The 20975-nt window shown below is 45.8% G+C and overlaps 2 protein-coding genes across 3 annotated transcripts; one reads left to right on the top strand and one right to left on the bottom strand.

Annotated features, from left to right (window-relative positions):
• The first annotated feature begins 2451 nt into the window (after nucleotides 1-2451).
• On the top strand, nucleotides 2452-4929 carry LOC109780820 (noroxomaritidine/norcraugsodine reductase). 2 transcript variants are annotated; one of them, XM_045229391.2, is made up of 6 exons: nucleotides 2452-2747; nucleotides 2861-3068; nucleotides 3211-3436; nucleotides 3734-3840; nucleotides 4345-4407; nucleotides 4565-4929. In XM_045229391.2, the coding sequence occupies exons 1-6, from the start codon at nucleotides 2659-2661 to the stop codon at nucleotides 4727-4729; spliced, it is 858 nt and encodes a 285-aa protein (XP_045085326.1). In that variant the 5' UTR covers nucleotides 2452-2658; the 3' UTR covers nucleotides 4730-4929. The 2 variants fall into 2 exon arrangements, with proteins under 2 accessions (XP_045085326.1, XP_020194993.1); XM_020339404.3 differs by lacking the exon at nucleotides 4345-4407 and having other exon boundaries at nucleotides 4565-4925.
• Nucleotides 4930-13183: 8254 nt separating this feature from the next.
• Nucleotides 13184-19082, bottom strand: LOC141023208 (uncharacterized). Its single transcript, XM_073499552.1, has 4 exons — nucleotides 19032-19082; nucleotides 17668-18952; nucleotides 15578-16404; nucleotides 13184-13258 (listed from the first exon to the last, which is right to left on the bottom strand). The coding sequence occupies exons 1-4, from the start codon at nucleotides 19080-19082 to the stop codon at nucleotides 13184-13186; spliced, it is 2238 nt and encodes a 745-aa protein (XP_073355653.1).
• Between the last annotated feature and the right edge of the window lie 1893 nt (nucleotides 19083-20975).

Below are 20975 nucleotides of genomic sequence, written 5' to 3'. Positions count from 1 at the left end.
AAGAATATGCACCTTCTTGGTCAATTGGTAGGCTTTCCCTGAAACACACTATGTTTTTTCCATCTTATAAGCTTTAGAAAAAAAAAGGGATATCATGGGTTGATATTAGGGCATCAAACTGATGGGTTGAGAAGTAGTTTAGGTATAGCAGGTATATAGTATTGAGAATGTGGGCCAACATAGCATTTAGCATGTATAGTCCCAAATAAATTTAGCGTCAAATATAGATTGGTTTTAGACTGTTTGTTATTCTCTTTTCATGGACCCAAAAGATAAGGTGTTTAGTATCAGGTTCCACAGGATCTAGATTTTTTTTTGTAAGATGCCTGTACGTATAATCAATGGGTAATCCTACATGTTTTCTTCTTATTATTTATGTATTTATTGATAGATTTGGAAAATGAAGTTCGCATAGAGAAATATAGGTGGTTTGATTATATTATCAAGTGAAACTTCATTATTTTACTTCCCTACAGGTTATATTTCTGTCCGTGCATTTTGTAACACCTTCAGAACCTACAAATTAAATACGGATTTGCTTTTTCTGCTTTTAACACCTAAAAAATCGCAAACATGTTTGTTTTCATTATTGTCATATAACAGCCCATATGTTGGGTTATTTCAGTCCACCTTCTGGCCCCTGATGGTGTACAGAGAGTGAGGCAGGGGCGTCGAGGGAGGCAGGGGTGGCGAGGAGCGGCCGAGGGTGGCTCCAAGGGTGTGTGGCTCCGGTGGCGGCGATGGCGCGCGGCTCCGGTGACGGTGACGGAGGCAGGGCGACGAGGGAGCAGGGGCGGCGAGGGAGAGGTTGGGAAGATGCGAGAAGAATGGGGAATTGGGGGAAGGAGGGACACCCGCGTAGGGGCAAGTCAAACTTAGTAGTAGCGCTTGTACCCAACAAGCGCTATAGCTACTTAGCTATAGCTCTTTTTGGAAGAACGCGCTGCTGCTATAAATAAGTTAGCTATAACGCTTGTTAGTGAAAACGCACTATAGCTAAAGTAGCTATAGCGCTTTCATCAAAACCTGTTGCTGCTATTGCTTTCATTTTTTTTCTTTTTCTTTAATTTTCCTTTTCTTTTCCTTTTGTTAGTTGCAGCACTGTCGCCTTAAAACGTGCTGCTACTATTTTGTTAGCAGTAGAGCGGATTCTAAAAGGGTGCTACTACTATACCAAGCCTGGCAGCAACGGTTAGAACAGTCATAGTAGCAGCACGGTTTATGAGGGAAGCGCTACTGCTATTTGGGTAGCAGTAGCATGCTGCTTCGTCCCGCGCTACTGTTACGTAGCAGTAGCACTTTGTTTTAACATGCGCTACTGATAAGTATCTGTGTGTTTTTTTTCCTAGTAGTGTGTGCTCCTCTTATCGGACCGAGTCACACCCACCTTGGCTAGTGGTCTTTGGGTTGGGCTTCCGAGGCCACGTCGATTGCCTAAGTGGTGGGCTCCACTTATCAGCCGCCTCCTTTCTGGCTGGTGGGTAGTTGATGTCAACCTCTTGGTGCACGGGGTTGCTGACATTCTGACGTTCTCTCAGGGTCGATGATTTAGTAGTTTCGACCAGGGAGCTCTCGGTGCGTCAGTGGTCATCTCTAACCATGTGTCTCCACAACTTCCGACTACTTCGATTAATTGACCAACCTCGCCATGAGTAACAATGAGGATGCTAGAAAGAGAATTGCCGCTGCCACATTAGCCAACCTTCCCGATGGGATGGTATGAACTGTAGAAGTGCATGCGCTAGCCAATGCAACTAAAAGACCGACCTAATGAAAAAGACTAGGCAATACATTTATACGTCAACACTCCCACTCATGTGTAGCTCCCTCGGGCCTAAACCTGGATCGAAAATGGGCTGCAATTTAATTGCGACGGCTAGGTCTTGAACTCAAGAGTTATTGGCTCTGATACCACGTAAAAAGGGAATAGAGATAAATTGGTGGAATTGATGTTTATTGCTTGAGCTTCGTGGACATATATTTAAGGGTGTACAATGACCAACTTGAAGTAAAAAAAAGGTAGAATATAAAATTCTACGCTATCATATCTTTCCTAATAATCATAATACTCAACATGAACTATTAGTCTTTTTACTGTTCATGCATTCGCAGTACCTGTGAAACACATAGATATGTACGTATGCCCTGTGTCTAGTACACATTCGTATAATTAGTTCGCAACATGAGATTAATACTGCTAGTACGACTGGCATCATAATAATCTTGATTAATTCATTGGAAAATTTGCTACTTATTCCAACACTGGAATCATACGATGATCATAGGGTAAGCGTGCGGTACCCATCGGTACGGAAGCTGCGTCATCATATGATTAGAGAATCAGACTGGCTAACCAAGAAGCAAAACAATCAAAAAAAGCCAATCAAGATCAAACCTTATCAATAACCTGCTGCGTTATGTACAGAACACGTGAGAGGATAACACCACGTTTAACACCCTGAAACTGAATCGGTCAATGGTCAAGATCTGTCCTTATCAAACGGCTCGTTTAATTTGCTATGTTTTGATTTGTGGGGTGCCTTCATGTCTTGGGCCGGCTATAAAGGAAACCCACATACATGTAGCAGAATGCCAAGTTTTGCCAACAACCAATAGACATTTCTCTCATCGGAGCGAGCGGCAGAGAGGGAGAGAGAGATGGCAGTGGCTGGCTGCGGTAGCAGGGAGGAGAGGTGGAGCCTGGCAGGCGCCACGGCGCTCGTCACCGGCGGCAGCAAAGGGATAGGGTATATTTATCCACACAAGCTCTTGCTCTTAGTTCTACGACCGCAGCTAGTAATAACCTAGTATTGTATTTATATGTGTACGCGATCCGTCATCTCAATTTGTCCTCGACTAGACATGCCATCGTGGAGGAGCTTGCTGGGTTTGGGGCGAGGGTGCACACCTGCTCCCGGAACGCGGCGGAGCTGGAGGAGTGCCGCCGGCGATGGGAGGAGAAGAACCTGCGGGTCACCGTCTCTGTCTGTGATGTCTCGGTGCGCGCCCAGAGGGAGAAGCTTATGGAGACGGTCCGACAAACTTTCGACGGCAAGCTCGACATACTAGTAAGTTGTGCTAACACCCAATACTGCGAGCTCTTATTGAGTAGGACCTTTTCTTACCACCACGGCCTAAGCCTCTATATGGGGTGAGCATACAACCAAGTGAAGGATTTTATTAATTGCTAGCTCTGTATATGTAATGCAGGTGAACAATGCAGGGCAATTATTGTTCAAGCCCGCTGCTGAATGTACGGCGGAGGACTTCTCGAATCTGATGACCACCAATTTGGAGGCAAGCTTCCATCTAAGTCAACTTGCACGCCCTCTTCTCATACACGCTTCTATTGCTGGAGGAGGCAGCATCATCAACGTGTCCTCCATTGGAGGCTCAATTGCCTTCGCAGGCTCCACCGTTTATGCTATCACAAAAGGTACCTACATATTTCCCGACGGCGGGAGTACTTAATTGGCAACATATATGTAATATACTATTGTGCATCTAAGCTAGTAAAGTAGTATATATAATGGAATTTAAATTTTTACATGCTACAAGTTACAGTTTCGCTTGAAATGGAGTCTTAACTATGTTTTCTATTACTACTGTATCGTCCAAAAAATCAAAATCAGTCCACCGTTTCTGTTAATGTCGAAAGTTTATTTCATACCTAGCTAAAATTATGTGGGATCCGTCTCTCTCTCCATGGTTATCTTTCTCCTTTATTATGTAGGCGCGTTGAGCCAGCTTACAAGGAATTTGGCCACCGAGTGGGCCCCTAACAAGATTCGTGTGAATGGCGTCGCCCCAGGATTTGTCACAACGGATATGATTAAAGATGTAAGCAATCGCCTAGCGTACTTCCTTCTTGTTTAAATAAAAGCACATGAATTTTAAACCGGATTTGGTAGGTATTTATGAGATAAATAAGTTCACTTCACATGGGGAGGGAAAAAGATTCCAACATTTCAAATCATGTGTAAAATATCTAGATCTTAATTGATTGAAGCAGGCACTAGTGCATTTTTCGCTATGATATGAGATTGAGGGCCTGTTTGGTACGCGTCCTGGCTTCTGTGCCTGATAAAAAGTGGTGCCTGGACATAGCCTGGAAACTGAAAATTGTATGCCTGGTCTGGCATGGGCTGTTTGGTTGCATACCTGGCCTGAAAAAAGTTTACTGCAAAAAGCATTTAGTTCTGAGCTAACCCACGAGAGAAACCCGCTGAATAAAGTACGACTTGTAGCCAGGCTGCCTCCAGGCGACCGGTTCCTTGTGCCTGAGCCAGGCTAATAAAGTAGCCGGGTCATGGGCCAGGCTAATCAAGGTTTTGTGGTCACCAGGCCAGGCTAGCTTCTGCTCGTGTGGACTCCAGCCAAACATTGTTCAGGCAGTTTCTAGGCATGGTAAGGCCAGGCGCGAACGGATGAGGACGCCATCCAAACACTGGCCCTCATCCAAGAAATTATCAACTTTTATTTTCGCATACTACACTGCCAGCAAGTTTTCGTATATTTTTTTCTAACTAAATGTGGATAACAAGTGGTTGTTGTGGATTGATAGGTAGATCCAGAGTACATGAAGCAAGAGAACTCAAAGACCCCGTTGGGACGGAGTGGCAAGCCGGTGGAGATCGCCTCGGCAGTGTCATTTTTGTGTATGCCGGCAGCTTCTTACATCACCGGCCAAGTCATTTGCATCGATGGTGGTCGAACCATTAGTTCTTAGCCATCAACAGCTTCATGGCCGCTAAATAATTTCATCATTACTTGGGTGAATAATTGTATAAGTGAACAAAAGTTAGTCTTGAGGTTTCAGGCTAGTACCATATATGGTATCTGAGTGACATTGGTATGTATCCTTGCACGCAACACCCCACTTGTATAAAAAATATTCATATTGTTGACATCGTGAATATGAAATTTATTCCTATTTGTCAGATTGATGTGCACTGGAGCTGACTTTGAATCAGTACAATACGAAATATGTTCTTATTCGTCAGACTGATGTGCACTGGAGCTGACTTTGAATCAGTACGCACACACGAACTCTCAGTACATAGCTTAGTGGTCCTAAACAAAGTGTTCGGTCGGTATCATTCCATCAGTTGATTTGACATATATGGGTGCTATGGGAAATTGAGACGTGACAAGTGACATGTATGTTTTGGAAATCCAGATAATACAACATGACCCTAAGTTACAGCAAGGATGGGTGGAACATTATTTTTCCAGTGTTGGACTACTAGTGGAGGTCAAGACACTAGCTAACAGCTGTTGTAGATTTCTCAATGATGTACTAGACTAGATTATGTAGATATTGGCTCAAACTTAGCAAGTGCCTCCGGCTTGGTCCATCTTTTTTTATGACAAGGTTTATGTTTTCTGGCATCGTTATTCGAAGGAATGTAATAATAGTTTTGAATTGCTATGAGCTATGCAGTGCTAATAAGATACCCCCTGTCAGTTCTCCTATTCTTAATATGTTGTTCTTAATTCGCATGCACCCAGCACCTGTTGTTAACTATTCACTACTAGTCGTAAATAAGTTTGTTGGGCACTCGGATTAGGTGAGACAATCACTAGTACTTGTCAAACTCCTGATTTTGGTACCCTTTCTTTCGAGAAACTAAATTTGGTACTTAATAAGCTACTTGGGGCGCTTCGACATCACATAGCAATAGGCGAACTCCTCCTCCCCTCGCGAGCCGCTGCCGTCAACAGATCGCGGCCGCCTCTCCCCTCCCCTACTCACCCTCCGTCGCCTCCCGTGCGGGCGACCGAGGGGCGCTAGCCCTAGCCGCCAGTCCTCCCCACCTTCCCCTCCCCCCCTCCGCCGCCGCCGGTGGTCGACGCTGGGCAAAGCCCTGCGTCTGACGGCGGCGGCGGAGGTACTACCTCCCCTCTCGGGTCTACAGGTGGCGCGGGATGCCTCATCTCGAGGGTGTGAAATCGTGGCGGCACCAATCTGGACCATGGCGCCCGGATGGACAACGACGGTGTGGTGGCGGGCGGGCGTCCCAGCGGTGGCCTTGGCGTCAGGACTGGTGCAGCCCTTCCTGATCTAGGACGGAGGGCCCTGGATTAGGAGCGGCGGCCCCTAGGATGGCCTCCCTGTCCAATGGCGCGCCGGGCCGGAGGGCTGCTTGGGATCGAACCGGGTGGCCGAAGATTCACCGGCGGGTTGGCCAATGGCGTCGAGCTGCTTCTTCCTCCAACCCATTTTGCGTGCACTCCGTCTTACCAGACATGGTCGCGCTGATAGCCGGTTACCGGGTTGGGATGGAGCGGGAGGTGGGGATTCGGATTGGGATAATTCCCAGGTCGGATCATGTTGGCCGCGACGACGACGACACCTGAGGGTGCCGTTTTTCTTCTTGCAGACGTTGTTCGGATCCACCCTACCTTTTCCTACCTCATGGTCTCTCGGGTGAAAACCCTAAGGCGGTGACAGCGCTCTTGGCGTCATGTCCTTCTTCAAGGCATCATCGTGAGCTCTATGTGGCGGTGGGCACCGCTTGGGTGCATCGGCAGTTGTAGATGGTGTGCTTCTGTTCCTCCAGGTGGTAGCTGTTACGGGGGAAACCCTAGGTCTGGGTCTCCCGGATCGGGTGATGACGGAGACTTTGCATTCTCCCTCCTGGGGGCATCGTCTTGGAGCAGTGATTCACTGGAGAGGCCAACAGGTGGAGCGGTGTTACATCAACCGCATTGAAGACGGTGGGTCTCGGCGGCGTGGACTGGTGGAGCCTCAGAGTTGGACGCGGTTTGGTCGACGCGCGCAAGCTAGTGCTGTTGTCTGGTGTCATGATGACATCGACGGTAGATGGGACTGTCAAGATTTATGCAGTGATTCCTCTTGAAAACGGGATGGCGGAAGATGGCGGCGGCGGATCCTTCAGCGTTCGCAAGTGGTGCATGTTATAGGACGCCTAGACCGGATGGTATTAAGACCTCTAGATTAGATTGTGTCTGTTATGCGGACACGGCACATCTGTATCGGTGTAGGTGTAGCGACTTTGTTCGCCTAGAAGGGGGCTTCGGGGTAATCCTTGTATTAATTTTGTGAGACTCTGATGAATAATTAATAAAGATGGTTGTGTGCATCATGCTGATGCAGAGGCCGTGGGTAATCCTCCTTTTTGAAAAAAATAAGCTACTTGGGGCAACATCATGTACAAAGGTAATCTGGCAGAAGACAATACAGGTGTTCAACAGAGATCAGCATCAACTATCCAGAATGCAAAACACACTTAAGTCTTAGTAGGATTATTACCGAAAGCAATCAGTCTACTGAAAAAAAGAAAAACATGATGTATGCAGCAAGTGGCAACTGAGATCACTCCTTTTGTGGGTGGCCTGCTTGAGCTTCTATTCTATTAATTTGTAATCTTCTTATCCTCCTGGACAAGGAACAGTATTCGGTCCTTTGGTACGACATTCTCCCAGCAAGCTAAGTCAGTCAGCCGTTGTCATCATCCTAACCGTACCAAATGAAAATCACGTGTGAGTTTCGCAATCCAGAAACAGTCATGGATAAAAGTGATGTGCTCTCCTAACAATTGAGTATGATTAGATGTTGGTCCTTTTCCTTGATTTCTCCATCAATGCAAAAAAAGGTAATTGGGGGATGGTTTGGATTGGCAGCTGCTTCGCAAACGAATGTATTCATTACTTGCTTTATTTTATTTTTTTGAATCATGCAGGAGAGTTGCCTCTGTGTTATTATGCATCGGTTTTGTGCTGAATTATTCATTATCATATTCTTCCCATAATGATGTCTGAAGAAGAGTAGAGCGCATATATACAGTGAGATGTCGTGAAACCATCTTTGATGTGCTTGCTTGTTTCATGTGTTGGGAGTAGGGTGGATTAACGAGCTGCTCGGCTCGTTAAGCAAGTGCTCATTAAGCTTAACGAGCAGAAAATCCTACTCGGCTCTGTTCGTTTTAAGCTCGTTAAGCTCTTGAGTACTCGCGAGCGCTAGTAAACAGACAATGTTATGTTACGGCCTATGAGATGAGTGTGTTGGTGTGTTTTTTAAGAAGGAAGATGATGACTACAAGAGGAGGTGCACTAGTTTGCTGCCTCCTATGTGCTCGCTTGGGTTGATTAGATTGAATAGATGGTCTGAGGTGCTATAAAATGTTGTCATGTAAGGCAAAAATGTGTGGTGTGTTGTACTAACGAGTTTAATGAGCTGCTCGTGAAACTCGTTAGCTATATTGTTAAGCTTAACAAGTTGAAATCAGTGATGGCTCTATTCATTAAGAACCGAGCTACAAGCCGAGCTATCAAACGCTCATTAAACTCGCAAGCCACGAGCTTTTGGTTCAGCCCTAGTTTGAGTGTCATACAACAGGCAGCCATTCTGGCTCAATTATTGAGGAGCTAAGTTTTCTCTTTTGTTTTGAAAGTGGTGAGGTACCTGATTTGCACCATGTTGATATTTCGCGTGCACTGACCTGAGCCCTCCTGAATGTGTTCATACATCCATCGATCACACCAAATAAAGCAGCCGTTAAGTATGGGTACTCACCAATGATTTCATGAGCCCATACTTTTTATTTTCCATTTTTACACGAGTCATACGCGAAAGTACGAATTATGAAGACAAGAGGGCTGCCTTTGCCAATGCCAGATCCTATTTGACGCCCGCAGGCGTCAAATGGCTGTTACGACGCCTGCTGGTTTCCTGCTGTTTCGTACGTGGGGGCTTTGTGAAGATTCTTGGAGGTGTTTTTTTTTTTTGCAGTCGTGCACCGTTCCTTTGTTTTTTGCGGGGTCTTGTGAATATTCAAGAAGTTCAATGTGATTTTTTCCTTTTCTCTGTTTTTTCTACCGGTTCTCTTCGGGTTTTGCTTATTTTTCTGTTTGTTTTCCCTTTTTAATTCATATTCATTTATAAATATACATTTTTCAATATATGAAAAAAATCCAAAAACATGGGGAACTTTTTCCAATATATGTTAAACATTTTTGTAATTTACAATGAACATTTTTTAATATACGGTGAACCTTTTCTCTATATAGTGTATATATTTTTAAACGTACAATGAATATTTTTAAACACAAAGTGAAACTTTTTTTAATATACGAATAAAATATTTTTATATATGGTGAACATCTTTTAAGTACATACTGAACAATTTTTAAACACAAACTGAAAAAAAACTAATTTAAAATGAACATTTTAAAATGTATATGCTTTGAAAAAAATATTTCAATACTACATCTTAAAACTATATTGTAAAAATATAGTTTCTGGGTATTTATCTAAATGTGCTTCTACACTTCTGACCCATTTAGGCCAGAGTGGGTTTCTTCGTCATGTTGGAGGCCTCGTTGTCAATGGCAAAGAAAAGGGGAAGAAAAACAGGACCTCCTATTGGACGCACGATACACATGTTATCAGTCCTATGGGCCCGGCCATTCACAGGAACCAAACCGACGCAAGGGAGCGACACTGCAGTAATGAACAACACTGTAGCAAACGTACAAAAAGGTGTGAATATGTTTATGCAAAAATACATTTTAATCCAATTTTTTCAGTTGATAATATTTTCTGAAAATGAGAACAATTTTATCAAAACATTTAAAAAATTTACCAAAAAAGTGAATTTTCTTAATTTCAAACATTCTTTAAAGCTTTTGTACTTTGAAAAAAATTAGAAATTCGAACAATTGTTGAAAAATTATCTATTTTGGAAAATATGAACATATTTACGAAAGTGAACAAAATTTTGAAACTCTAGAGAGTTTTTGAAATTTGTTCTGAATTTTTTTTGAAGATTTTAAATAAATAAGACGTGAATATTTTTTGAATTCTGAATGTTTCTGAAAACTAAAAACTTGCAAAATGCACAAATTTGCATTTAAAATTTGAAACATTTCTTGAAAAGTGAACACTTTTTGAAAATTTGAACATTTTTTAAACATTTTGAACATTTATTGAAATATGTGGATTATGAAAAAAATAAAATTAAACGAAACAAGAAGGCACAGAAACAGGGAAATAAAATACAAATTAAAACTAGGAAATACGTTACAGAAAAAACAGAAAAAAGAAAAGCGATAAAAGTCCAGATAGAATCTGTCAGAAAGGTCCTAAGACCAAAATATTGTGTTACATTAAATGGGCCAGCCCACTTTGTTCTAACGGTCGAGCCCCTGTCCGTTAGGTCGTTTACTTGACGCAACACGTGTGAAATAGGGTTATCGTCCACGAGAAACTAATAGGCACATAGACTACTTTAGTGTCTAAGGAATTTGGTACACCCATTCAATCGGTCCACATGGATACCCTACTTAGCAGCATTAGGCCTGCCTACACTGCACTGGCTTTCTCATCTCATGGGCCGGCCTTGCCATGTACAAGGCCGCGAGAGCTATATTTGGACTAATGTGCGTGACGACCGAAAGATGAGCCCAGATGATCATTGTCAATTTTTGGCGTTATTTGGCTTCATGGAGACACTCCTTAATTTTCTTTTTATGGGCTTTAATTGATGAAGGATTTTATGATGGCCAAGGTGGTTATTCCACGTGATTGCAACCAAATAGTGGAGAATATAAAAGGTGGTTCAGGGGGCTCTTACTTGCCCATCATTAAGGAGTTTATTCTTAGGTCTAGCTATTTTAAAAGTTGTTACTTTCGAAGGTCGAGCTTCAAAATTTGAAGCTCATAGTCTTGCCAAACATGCCTCTTTGCATGATCAGGGTCGCCATCTATGGCTTCTTAATCCCCATGACCCAGCTTGTATCCCTAGGAATGTTTATAATGAGCAATAGAAGTGTTGGCAAGCCCCTAAAAAAAGACTATTGTGAGACCAAGTTTGCCAAATGACAAGTTATGAGGTACCCTTTGTAAAAAGTCACCCCATCTTCTCACGCACTGACAACTGGCGCACTGCATGTCTGCCGCTTGTCGCAACCTGGGTGTTTATGATTTTTTTTATAGATTCGTTTATTCAAAACGTTTTATCTCTTGAATCGTGCATACGAATACCGAACCATCTTCACCGCTGAATTTCTCGCGTCTAGATCTTAGAACCTAGATCCCATGTTAATAGGTTTTGACTTTTTTCATGAAAATACCAGAAAAACCTGAAACCAGAAAAAAAGGAAACAAAAAATACAAAAAATGGTATAAAAACAAAACCCTAAAAAACCGCCAATCAGAATATGTGTAATGATAAAAAATATAGAGCCCGGAAGCATAGTTGCGGTTTTTCACTTTTTTTCCTTCTCGAGAAGCACAATTTTTCTTTCAAAAAGCATAATTGTGTTTCTCGCGGTAGCAAATCTGTGCTTCTTGTGGAAGCACAGATTTTTCAAAAGAAGCGAATCTGTGCTTCACGTGAAAGCACTTTTTTTCCTTTCCAAGAAGCATCTATGCGCTTCGCAAAAAAAAGATCAAAACCTACGAAAAATCAGGCAAAACCAGTGAGCCAAAAAACCGAAAACACGTAAGAAAATTTTAAAACCACAATCTATAGGGAGCGCTCAGCACGCAACAACTGGCGGCGGCGGGGTGCACCACTTGATGCGCTTGAATACCAAGAAAGTGACCCTTGCGGGAGCTCTGAAGGGGTAACCATTAGTTAGGTTTTTTTTTGAGAAATGGTAACCATTGGTTAGTTGCTCCGCAAGTTTTTTCTTGCAATAGACGATCTGTATGATGGGCCGGCCCAATTAAGACCTACACAAGTGGTTATGCAAACGTTTTTGCACCGGTGAAAAGAACATTTCACCGGTTATGGCCGGTTTTAGGAAGGTTCCATGTGTTTTTCTATCTTTTTCCTATGTTTTACGTTACTATTTCAAATGGTTTTTTGTTAAGTTTTCTTTGTTTTCTTTATTTCTTGTTTATCTGTTTTTTATTTTCTAAAATACACATCAACTTTTTTAACACACATTGTACATTTACTTATAAGAAATACAGATACACGTTGAACATTTTTTAAATACATGATATTTTTCATTCAAATACATGTTTGAAGATATTTTTTTGAATAAATTTTAAGTATTTATCAAATACAAAGTGAACATTCTTCATATACACATTGAATATACTTTTACTACATCTGAAACAGTTTTAAAATATAGCTTGAATTTTTAAATCATGATGAATACTTTTCAAGTACATGTTAAACATTTTTTATCTACACGTCGAATATTTTTTGAGTACTCACAAAATTTTTCGATACATGATTAACATTTTTTAAAATGCATGAAAATAATTTTCTACCAAACGTCTTATCATTTTTTAATGTCAGAAATTGAATGGCCCACAAAAACTTTAAAATTGGGCGAGCAAATTATTTACACGGCATGCACATTTTTTAAACACGTGAACATATTATTTAAATTGCGCAAACATTTTTCTGATATCTACCAAAAAAAATTAAGACCACGCAAAAAAATTATAATACGCGGTGGGCAATTTTTTTATAAAAAAAATCCATTTACATATCTATATTCTAGAGCATTTTCGAACATAAGTAAGAAACAGTAAAAGAAAATAAAAAAATAAAGCCTCGCATTAGAATAAAATAAAACAAAAGGACGAAAAGCCTATAGTGGGCCGATCCACTACTAGCACGGGTGTACTTCACGCGAAAGCACGGGTGTGCTTCACCCACCATGGGAAGCACACACTAGATTACTTGGGAAGCATAGTTGTGCTCCTATGGGGAGCACAATTGTGTTTCACCCCCATGGGAGCACAAGTTAGTTTTCCGTGGTTTCATGAGTTAGTACAATTTGAAAGCACATGTTAGTTCACTATGAATTTTCATCCGAAAAATTGTTCTTCGAAACCTATCAACGTCGGATCTAGTTTTGAAGATGTTGAAGTAATGTAACGGTAAAAACGTTTTGTAATTTCAATGACTATCAACGTCGGATCTAGTTTTGAAGATGTTGAAACAAAAAATCTATGAAGAAGCACAAACGAACCCACCCATCCCTCCCGCGTGTGGCAAAAATATCTCACTAAAACTCTCTGATAACGATAAATGGAGCACATCTGGTGCATCACTAGACGAGATGGAAATGACCTTTGCAATGGCTACCCATCAATTAGTACTTTAGAGAGGATGTGCACACGGCTCCAAAAAATGGACCCAACCTGACTCAATCCAGTTGGAAGAATAAGCTTATATATCCCAATCCATCGGGTCTAAGTCCCCTTCCAATCAGATTCATAAACACCTAACATAACAGCATCCCACAAGGCCTTGTTGAGGATGATCTCCTGTGTGAAATTTGAGAAATTCCATTCCATTTATACGAGAAGTGCTGATCCCTTTTTTAGAATAAAAGGGGGTTTGAGGGTGTCTCAGCCGGACATGTCAGGGTTCACCCCCGTTTTCAGGAATTTTCTTAGGTTTCTTTTGTGTGTGTTTTTGGCTTTTTTCGTTTCCTCCGATTTTCAGCTTTTTCTCATTTCTTACTTTCCTTATTTTTATTTCTTCTATCCGTTTTTTCAATTTTTTCCCTTTTTCCAATTTATGTTTATGTTCTTTTAGTTTTTTTGGATTAAACATAGTTCTTATTACATGAATATTTATCCACATGTGCATAAATATTTCTTAAAGATCTGTGATATTTTTAATACATATTTAATTATTTGAAGATCGGAATATTTTCAAATATGCGTTGAACATTTATTTGCCCACATATGAGCATATTTGTATGTATGTGAACTTCAAAAAACAGGGAAGTTATCCTGAAAAGATACATGAAAATTTAAAAAAATAAAGAAATTATTTTAATATGGGACTATTTTTAATACATGTTGAACATTTTATATCACAAGTTTGAACATACATATTTAACATATGTGAAATATTTTGTATTCTCCTCATAATAGATTTTACCTTTTTTAATACCGACTTTTGACAATATTTTCCTTCAAACCTATTAAACATTTCTTTTCGAAAACATAAAGAATCAAGAGCTAATGGCCATGCTCTGGCAGTCCATATAAAGGGCATGGCGTCAAATAGGAGGATTCCTTTTGGTAGTCTGGCAGCTCAACTCATGATGTCAATGACGATGAGGATGATCTCTACGTACCATCAATCCGAATTAACTTATCCAGAAGACATGAAGGATAGATTGTATCGTAACAACCCCCCCCCCCCCTAGCTAGTAGTAGGGATCATCACCGATGCGCGGCAACTAGTTACTGAAACTTCTTTCAGAGGTTGTATGGTGTGTTCTTGTGTGTGTGTGGTGGGGTTGGGGGGGGGGGGCTACAACAGAACCACCTCTTAGGGTGGTAAACATAGATAAACTACATGAGCCCTCATATCTCCGATGGATGGGCCAATTCGACCACATAGAGTCCATGTAAGGCTTTGTACATTTCACGAAGACATCACTGACTAACTGCTCTATACGAAAAAGAGCCTTCCACCAATTCCCATGTGGTTAATCCGAGCCATCAATCGGAGATCCAACTGTCCATCACTAGTAGAAAAAGGGGCTTTCGTTTGGGCCTGGCCAGCCCATTAGTCCCGGTTCTGCCACGAACCGGGACCAATGGAGGCATTTGTCCCGGTTCGTGAGCCCAGGAGGCCGGCCGGGGCCTCGTGGGCATTGGTCCCGGTTCGTCTGGGCCCATTTGTCCCGGCTCTTGGCACGAACCGGGACCAATGAGCCTCGCTCCTGGCCCACAACCATTGGTCCCAGTTCGTGGAAGGAACCGGGACAGAAGGATGGCCTTTAGTCCCGGTTCCAGCCACGAACCGGGACAAATGAGTTGCCTATATATACCCCATTGCCGGCGAGCAGACCACTCCACAATGCTCTGTTTTTTGCTGGCCGGCGAGGAAGGGCATTTGGGTGCTCTAGCTCACCTCTTATCACTACCAAAAAAAGACACATCCGTGACATTTTGGGCCGAACGATTTTTTTTTCTGTCATACATATGACACTTCTATGACGATAAATGTGACAAAACCCGGTATCATCATAGATGTGGTGGGCTCCTACTTCTATGACAAAAAATCATGATAGAAAATGGGCTTTTCGTCCTGGGCGGGCCGGAGATGCAGCTGCATGACATTCTTTGGGCCGTCCATGACGGAAAAAACCGTGGTAGAAGCGAGGGGGAGGCAAATTTCGGGGAGTTCCCGGTTACGGTGGGAGGTCGGGGGCCGAGCGATGCGCATTTCTCTCGTACACGTACGCGCGTGTGTGCGAGGCGTTGGTTCTAACTGAACCCGAGCGAGGCGTTGGGCTCTAACTGAACCCGAGTGATTGCACTGCAGGCTTCGCGTTACTGAACCCGAGCGATCGATCGATGGCTGTTAACTGAACCCGATCAAGCGATTCCTTCGCTATTGCTGCTAACTGAAGCCGATCAATTGGATGAACAGTGAGCGTTGCAGGGGGGGTGGATGAACAGTGAGCGGTGGCGTTGCCTCTGGATGAACAGGACCCCGTGGTGTGGTGGAGGGCTGGATGAACTGTAGACGGTGGAGGGGTGCCCGTGGAGGGGTGGTTGAATAGGACCCTGTGGTGTGGAGGGTTGGATGAACAGTAGACGGTGGAGGGGTGGTTGAACAGGACTGAATGTGTCTTCATAATCAATGCCATACCGTTGTTTGAACCCCTTGGCAACCAGGCGTGCCTTGTACCTCTCAATGGAGCCATCAGCATGTTTCTTCACCTTGAATACCCATTTAGAGTCAATGATATTAACACCAGATGGAGGTGGAACAAGACGCCAAGTGTTGTTTCTTTGAAGAGCACGAATCTCCTGCTCCATCGCAGCACGCCAATGCGGGATGCCAAGCGCCGCTCGAAAATGTCGTGGTTCAGTCGTAGGGTCAGCCTCAGCATGTGCCACACAGGCCGCAAGCCACGCGACAGTGCCGTCAGTGCGCTTCTTCGGTTGGAAGATGCCACTTTTGCTGCGAGTATGGGGACGCAGGACGACAGGCGGAGGTGGCGCTGGAGCTGGCATACCAGAGGAGCCACTATCCATCAGCGGCGAGGAGGACGCACCGGCGGGCGAGTCAGGCGCATCCGGTGGCACGGTCAGGGTCGGCGAAGACAGACCGGGCGTGATCGGCATCGACGAACCAGGCGACGAAGACTCGGTGACCTGCGAGGCCTCCGGCTCAGGGGAGAGCGCCGCGGGTCCAGCCGGCCCGGCCGACAGCTCCGCAGGTTCGGCCGGCCCAGGCGACAGCGAGGCCGCTGGCCCCGGCGACTTGGTCACCCCGTCGGATCCTCGTGCATGGGGCATGCATGCGTGATCGACGCCGGGGTCAAGCGGGGTAGTGGCGGGGGCAGCCTCGTCGAGCGCCTCATCCGGCGTAGCAGCAACTGGCGCAGTTGTGGCCATATCATCATCCAGAAGCTCAATTCGAGCGCCTCGTCCAGTCCCTGCACCATGGTTAGGCAACAACAGAGGAGAATATGCAGCATCCACAAATTGATCAGGCAAGACTGGAAAAGAGTGCAACTCAGTGACGGGAGTATCGGTGGGTGATGTGAGCATGGAAAACGGGAAGACAGTCTCATCGAACACAACATCACGAGAAATGTAAACACGATTTGACGGGATGTGAAGACACTTGTAACCTTTGTGGAGAGGACTGTACCCAAGAAACACACATTGTTTAGATCGATACTCAAGTTTATGCTTATTGTACGGACGAAGATGCGGCCAACACGCACAGCCGAACACTTTGAGGAGGGAGTAATCTGGAGTTTCATTAAGCAACACTTCGAGTGGAGACTTCATGTGAAGGCGTCGTGTGGGAATCCTGTTTATCAAAAAACAGGCAGTAACAAAAGCATCGCTCCAGAACCGAAACGGGACAGAGGCATGTGCAAGAAGTGTCAGGCCAGTTTCAACTATGTGACGGTGTTTGTGCTCAGCTGCACCGTTCTGCTGATTTGTATGAGGACAAGACACATGGTGTGAGATGCCAAGCTTCTGAAAGAAGGTGTTAAGGTTACGATACTCACCCCCCCAGTCTGACTGAACATGGATAATTTTGTGCTTAAGCAATCGTTCAACATGTGCTTGAAATTGCATAAAGACATGAAACACATCAGATTTGCGCTTAATAAGATAAATCCAAGTAAAGCGACTGAAAGCATCGATGAAACTGACATAATAGTTGTGACCACTAACAGAAGTTTGGGCATAGCCCCACACGTCTAAAAACACAAGTTCAAGAGGAGCCGTGACAACACGACTTGATACAGAAAAAGGCAACTGATGACTCTTGCCTTGTTGACAAGCATCACACACTAGAAACTCCTTATTACTCGACTCAACAGGAAGATCATGGCGATGAAGCACATGGCGCACAATGGGAGTAGCGGGGTGGCCAAGGCGAGAGTGCCACTGTGACGACGACACCCGAACACCACTGAAAACTTGAGAGACTCATGGCACATCAAGTGCGTATAAGCCGTCGCGAGCTCGACCACTAAGAAGAACGTCCCTCGTGTCCCGGTCCTTAACAAAAAAATGGAAAGGGTGAAACCCAACAAACACATTGTTGTCACGAGTTAATTTAGGAACCGAGAGTAAACTACGTGTGACTGAGGGAACACGAAGGACATCAAGCAGATGCAAGGTTTTAGTGGTACGTGAAAGAAGAGATGCCTGACCAACATGTGAGATGGGCATACCTGATCCATTAGCCGTGCGGACCTGATCGTGACCGGTGTAGGGCTGGCGAGTGGCCAGCTTGTCAAGCTGACTCGTCAAATGGTCCGTAGCGCCCGTATCCATGTACCAGGCAGGATCCACCGAGTATGAAGGAGTGAACCCGGGATCCGGTGTAGCGAGAGCAGCTTGCTTCTCATTGCCCTTCCCATTGTTCCCAATGCCAAGAAAATCTCGTTTAAAGCGACGATGGCAGCGAGACGCCAAGTGCCCCTCGATGCCGTAGAGTTGACACTCAACCCCACCACCACATGCCTCGCAGTGGAGCCGCTTGCGGCCAACCGTCGGAGGTGGAGCGGACGGACGGGGCTGGTTGCCTGAGGTCGGCGGCGCCTTCTGCTTGGCACCGCGGGCGCCCCAGCGGAGAGCAGCGTTCGCAGAAGGGCCCTCTGTGTAGACGCCAACGGAGCGGTGAGCAGCGAGTCTCTGTTCGGTGTTGAGAAGGCGTGCATAGAGATCGCGAGGCGGCATCGGTTTGTCACGTCCATTAATGTTTTCAACAAGAGAATCATAGTCCTCATCAAGCCCATTGAGAATGAACGAAGTAAACTCCTCATCACGAAGAGGCTTCCCAATAGACGACAGTGTATCAGCCAAACTTTTGACCTTGTTGAAGAAGGCCGTGACGGAGAGGTCATTTTTCTTGACCTCACCCAGCTGGGTACGAATGGCAGAGGAACGGGCCAGCGACTGCGAGGAAAAGCTGGAGTCGAGCGTGGCCCATGCATCCCTCGACGTCGCGGCAAAGACCACCATGCCGGCCACGGAGGGTGTGAGCGAGGACTGAATGGCACCCAGAATAGCTTGATCCTGAGTGATCCACCGACGATGAGCAGGGTTGGACACCATGACGGAGCCACCAGTGGCCGAGGGCACCGGAACCATGGCCGGGGGACACGGCAGCGTACCATCGACATACCCCTCAAGGTAGTGACTACGCATCAGCGGCAACACCTGAGCGCGCCATAGGAGGTAGTTGTCAGGAGAGAGCTTCACCGTCACCAGGTGAGCAAAGTGGAAAGGTCCTGGTTCAGCCACCGGTGCGGAGAGCTGCGAGTCGTACGTCGGGGAAGCACTGTATGGAATCAGCGCATCGGCCGATGGAGGCGGATGGTAGTGTTGGTGATGACCGTAGGGCGCCGTAGGAGGTACACCGTAGGGCAGCGGCGGCGCGACGTACGGCACAGGGGCAACGTAGGGCGCGCCATACGGCAACTCATAGGGCACCGCGGAGCATTGTTCCAAACCCTAGTTTGTTTAACATGGTATCAGACGACGCGTTCGATCCGCGCCGTGCTTCCGCTTCCTCTGCCGCCGCCGCATCGGCCTTCGCCGCCGTGCCGCCTCCGTCAACCCTGGCGACGGAATCGCCGTTCATGGCGTCCGCTCCGCTCGCCTAGGCCCGTCCGGCCACATCGGGATCGCACCCGCCAGCACCCCGATCGCCGCTCGCCCGTGATGCGTCGCTTCCTCGTGATGCAGCCCTGGCTCCGAACTCCTATGATCCAGCGCAGCCACCCCGTGATGGATCTCTGGAGGTAAACCACGGTGCCTCTGCGCGGCTTCCGTACGGTGCGCCGCCGCCGGCTTCAGGCCCTCGTGGTGCCCCCGTCCAGGTGCCCTACGTGTTAAACAAACTAGGGTTTGGAACAATGCTCGATATCCTTGGTGGGTACGGCTGTCATATATTTATAAGAGGGAACCGTACAAATACAGTTATGTTACAACACGTATATCTAATATATACTTAGTCTAATAGACCCCAACCATGTACACGAGCCCAGGTCGTACGTATGCGCGAGTAGGCGTATTTTCTTTCTTGCACCCTGGCCGTTGTACGTACGTGTATATGCTACGTGCGCGCCTCTACTACGACACATGCGCGCCTCTACTACGACACATGCGCGCCTCTACATCGACCAGTATGTACGTACACGTTCGCGACCAGAATGACAACGCTACGTACGCTTCGACCAGGTGGGTCCCGACTATCAGGCACTTCCTTGCCTGTGAAGATGTAGCTGGTGGGTCCCAGCAGTCAGGGGGGCGAATCGTTTTGTTTTTTGTTTTGCCCGGACGCACTTCCTTGCATGCGAAGGTGTAGCTGCTGGGTCCCAGCAGTCAGGGGGGCGAATTGTTTTTTTTTGCCCGAATGCACTTCCTTGCATGCGAAGGTGTAGCTGGTGGGTCCCAGCAGTTGGGGGGCGAATCTATTTTTTCCGAACGCACTTCCTTACGTGCGAAGATGTAGCTGGTGGGTCCGAGCAGTCAAGGGGCGAATCTTTTTTTTTCGGACGCACTTCCTTGCGTGCGAAGATGTAGCTCGTGGGTCCCAGCAGTCAGGGGGCGAATCATTTTTTTCGCGAAATACGGTGGCCCGTCCGGTGGGTCCCCGCTGTCAGGTGGAGGAATAATTATTTTGCGCGTAATAAGGAGGCACTTCCTTGCAGCTGCCGTGGACCCAGCTGTCAGCCTCTCCACGTACAGTCCACGTCCGATGGAAGTCGTTCCTTGACCACGTTGACCACGCCGCGCCGAGAGCACCAGGGCGGTGGACGACGGCGAGGCCTAGGAAGGGGACGACGTGGAGCCGGGGAAGACGCGGCAGTGGATGCACACGCGGAGAGGAGTACGAGGGTTCACTGGTTCGGCTGCGCTGCCGTCGCCGCAGAATAACAGGGGGTGTGGGTGAGTGGAGGGATTGCCTGGCCAGCGGTGGGAGTAGTAGGGGGCGGTGAGGCCTCCGCGGCAGCACAGCCGGCCACGGGAGGCAGGAGCAGGCGGCACGACCGGCGCTGCTTTGGGCGGCTGGAGCAAGAAGACCAGAGGTTGAAGAAGCACGACGACCGTTGGATGGACATCGTACGGTCACTGCAGCTAGAATCGTTTATATTGACTAAGTTGACAAAGCCCTTGGTACGTCAACTTAGTACGTTCAGATGTCAGGGGGAGGAATCATTTTTTGGGCGGGTGAAGCTAGAATATCCGAGATTGAAGAAGAAGCACGGCATCCGTTGGATGGACATCCAACGGCCACTGCTGCTAGAACCGTGTGTTGACTATAAGTTGACAAAGCCTTGCATACGCGTCAACTCTGTTTTTTAGGGGACGCGTCAACTTAGTAAGGCCAGAAGTGTGTGGCAGAGAACTTATAGCCCATTTGAGATTTGTAAAAATGTGTAGCCCATTTTTGAATTCTAATGGAATTTACTACAGCCTATTTACAGTTTGTTAAAAGTACAGCACATTTCAACCAACCGTTGAAAACAGA

This window comes from Aegilops tauschii, chromosome 5, assembly GCF_002575655.3.
Source record: "Aegilops tauschii subsp. strangulata cultivar AL8/78 chromosome 5, Aet v6.0, whole genome shotgun sequence".
In the NCBI taxonomy this organism is placed as follows: Eukaryota; Viridiplantae; Streptophyta; class Magnoliopsida; order Poales; family Poaceae; genus Aegilops; species Aegilops tauschii.
The sequence above is the reverse complement of the archived record's forward strand: the minus strand, read 5'-3'. Positions and strand labels throughout refer to the sequence as shown.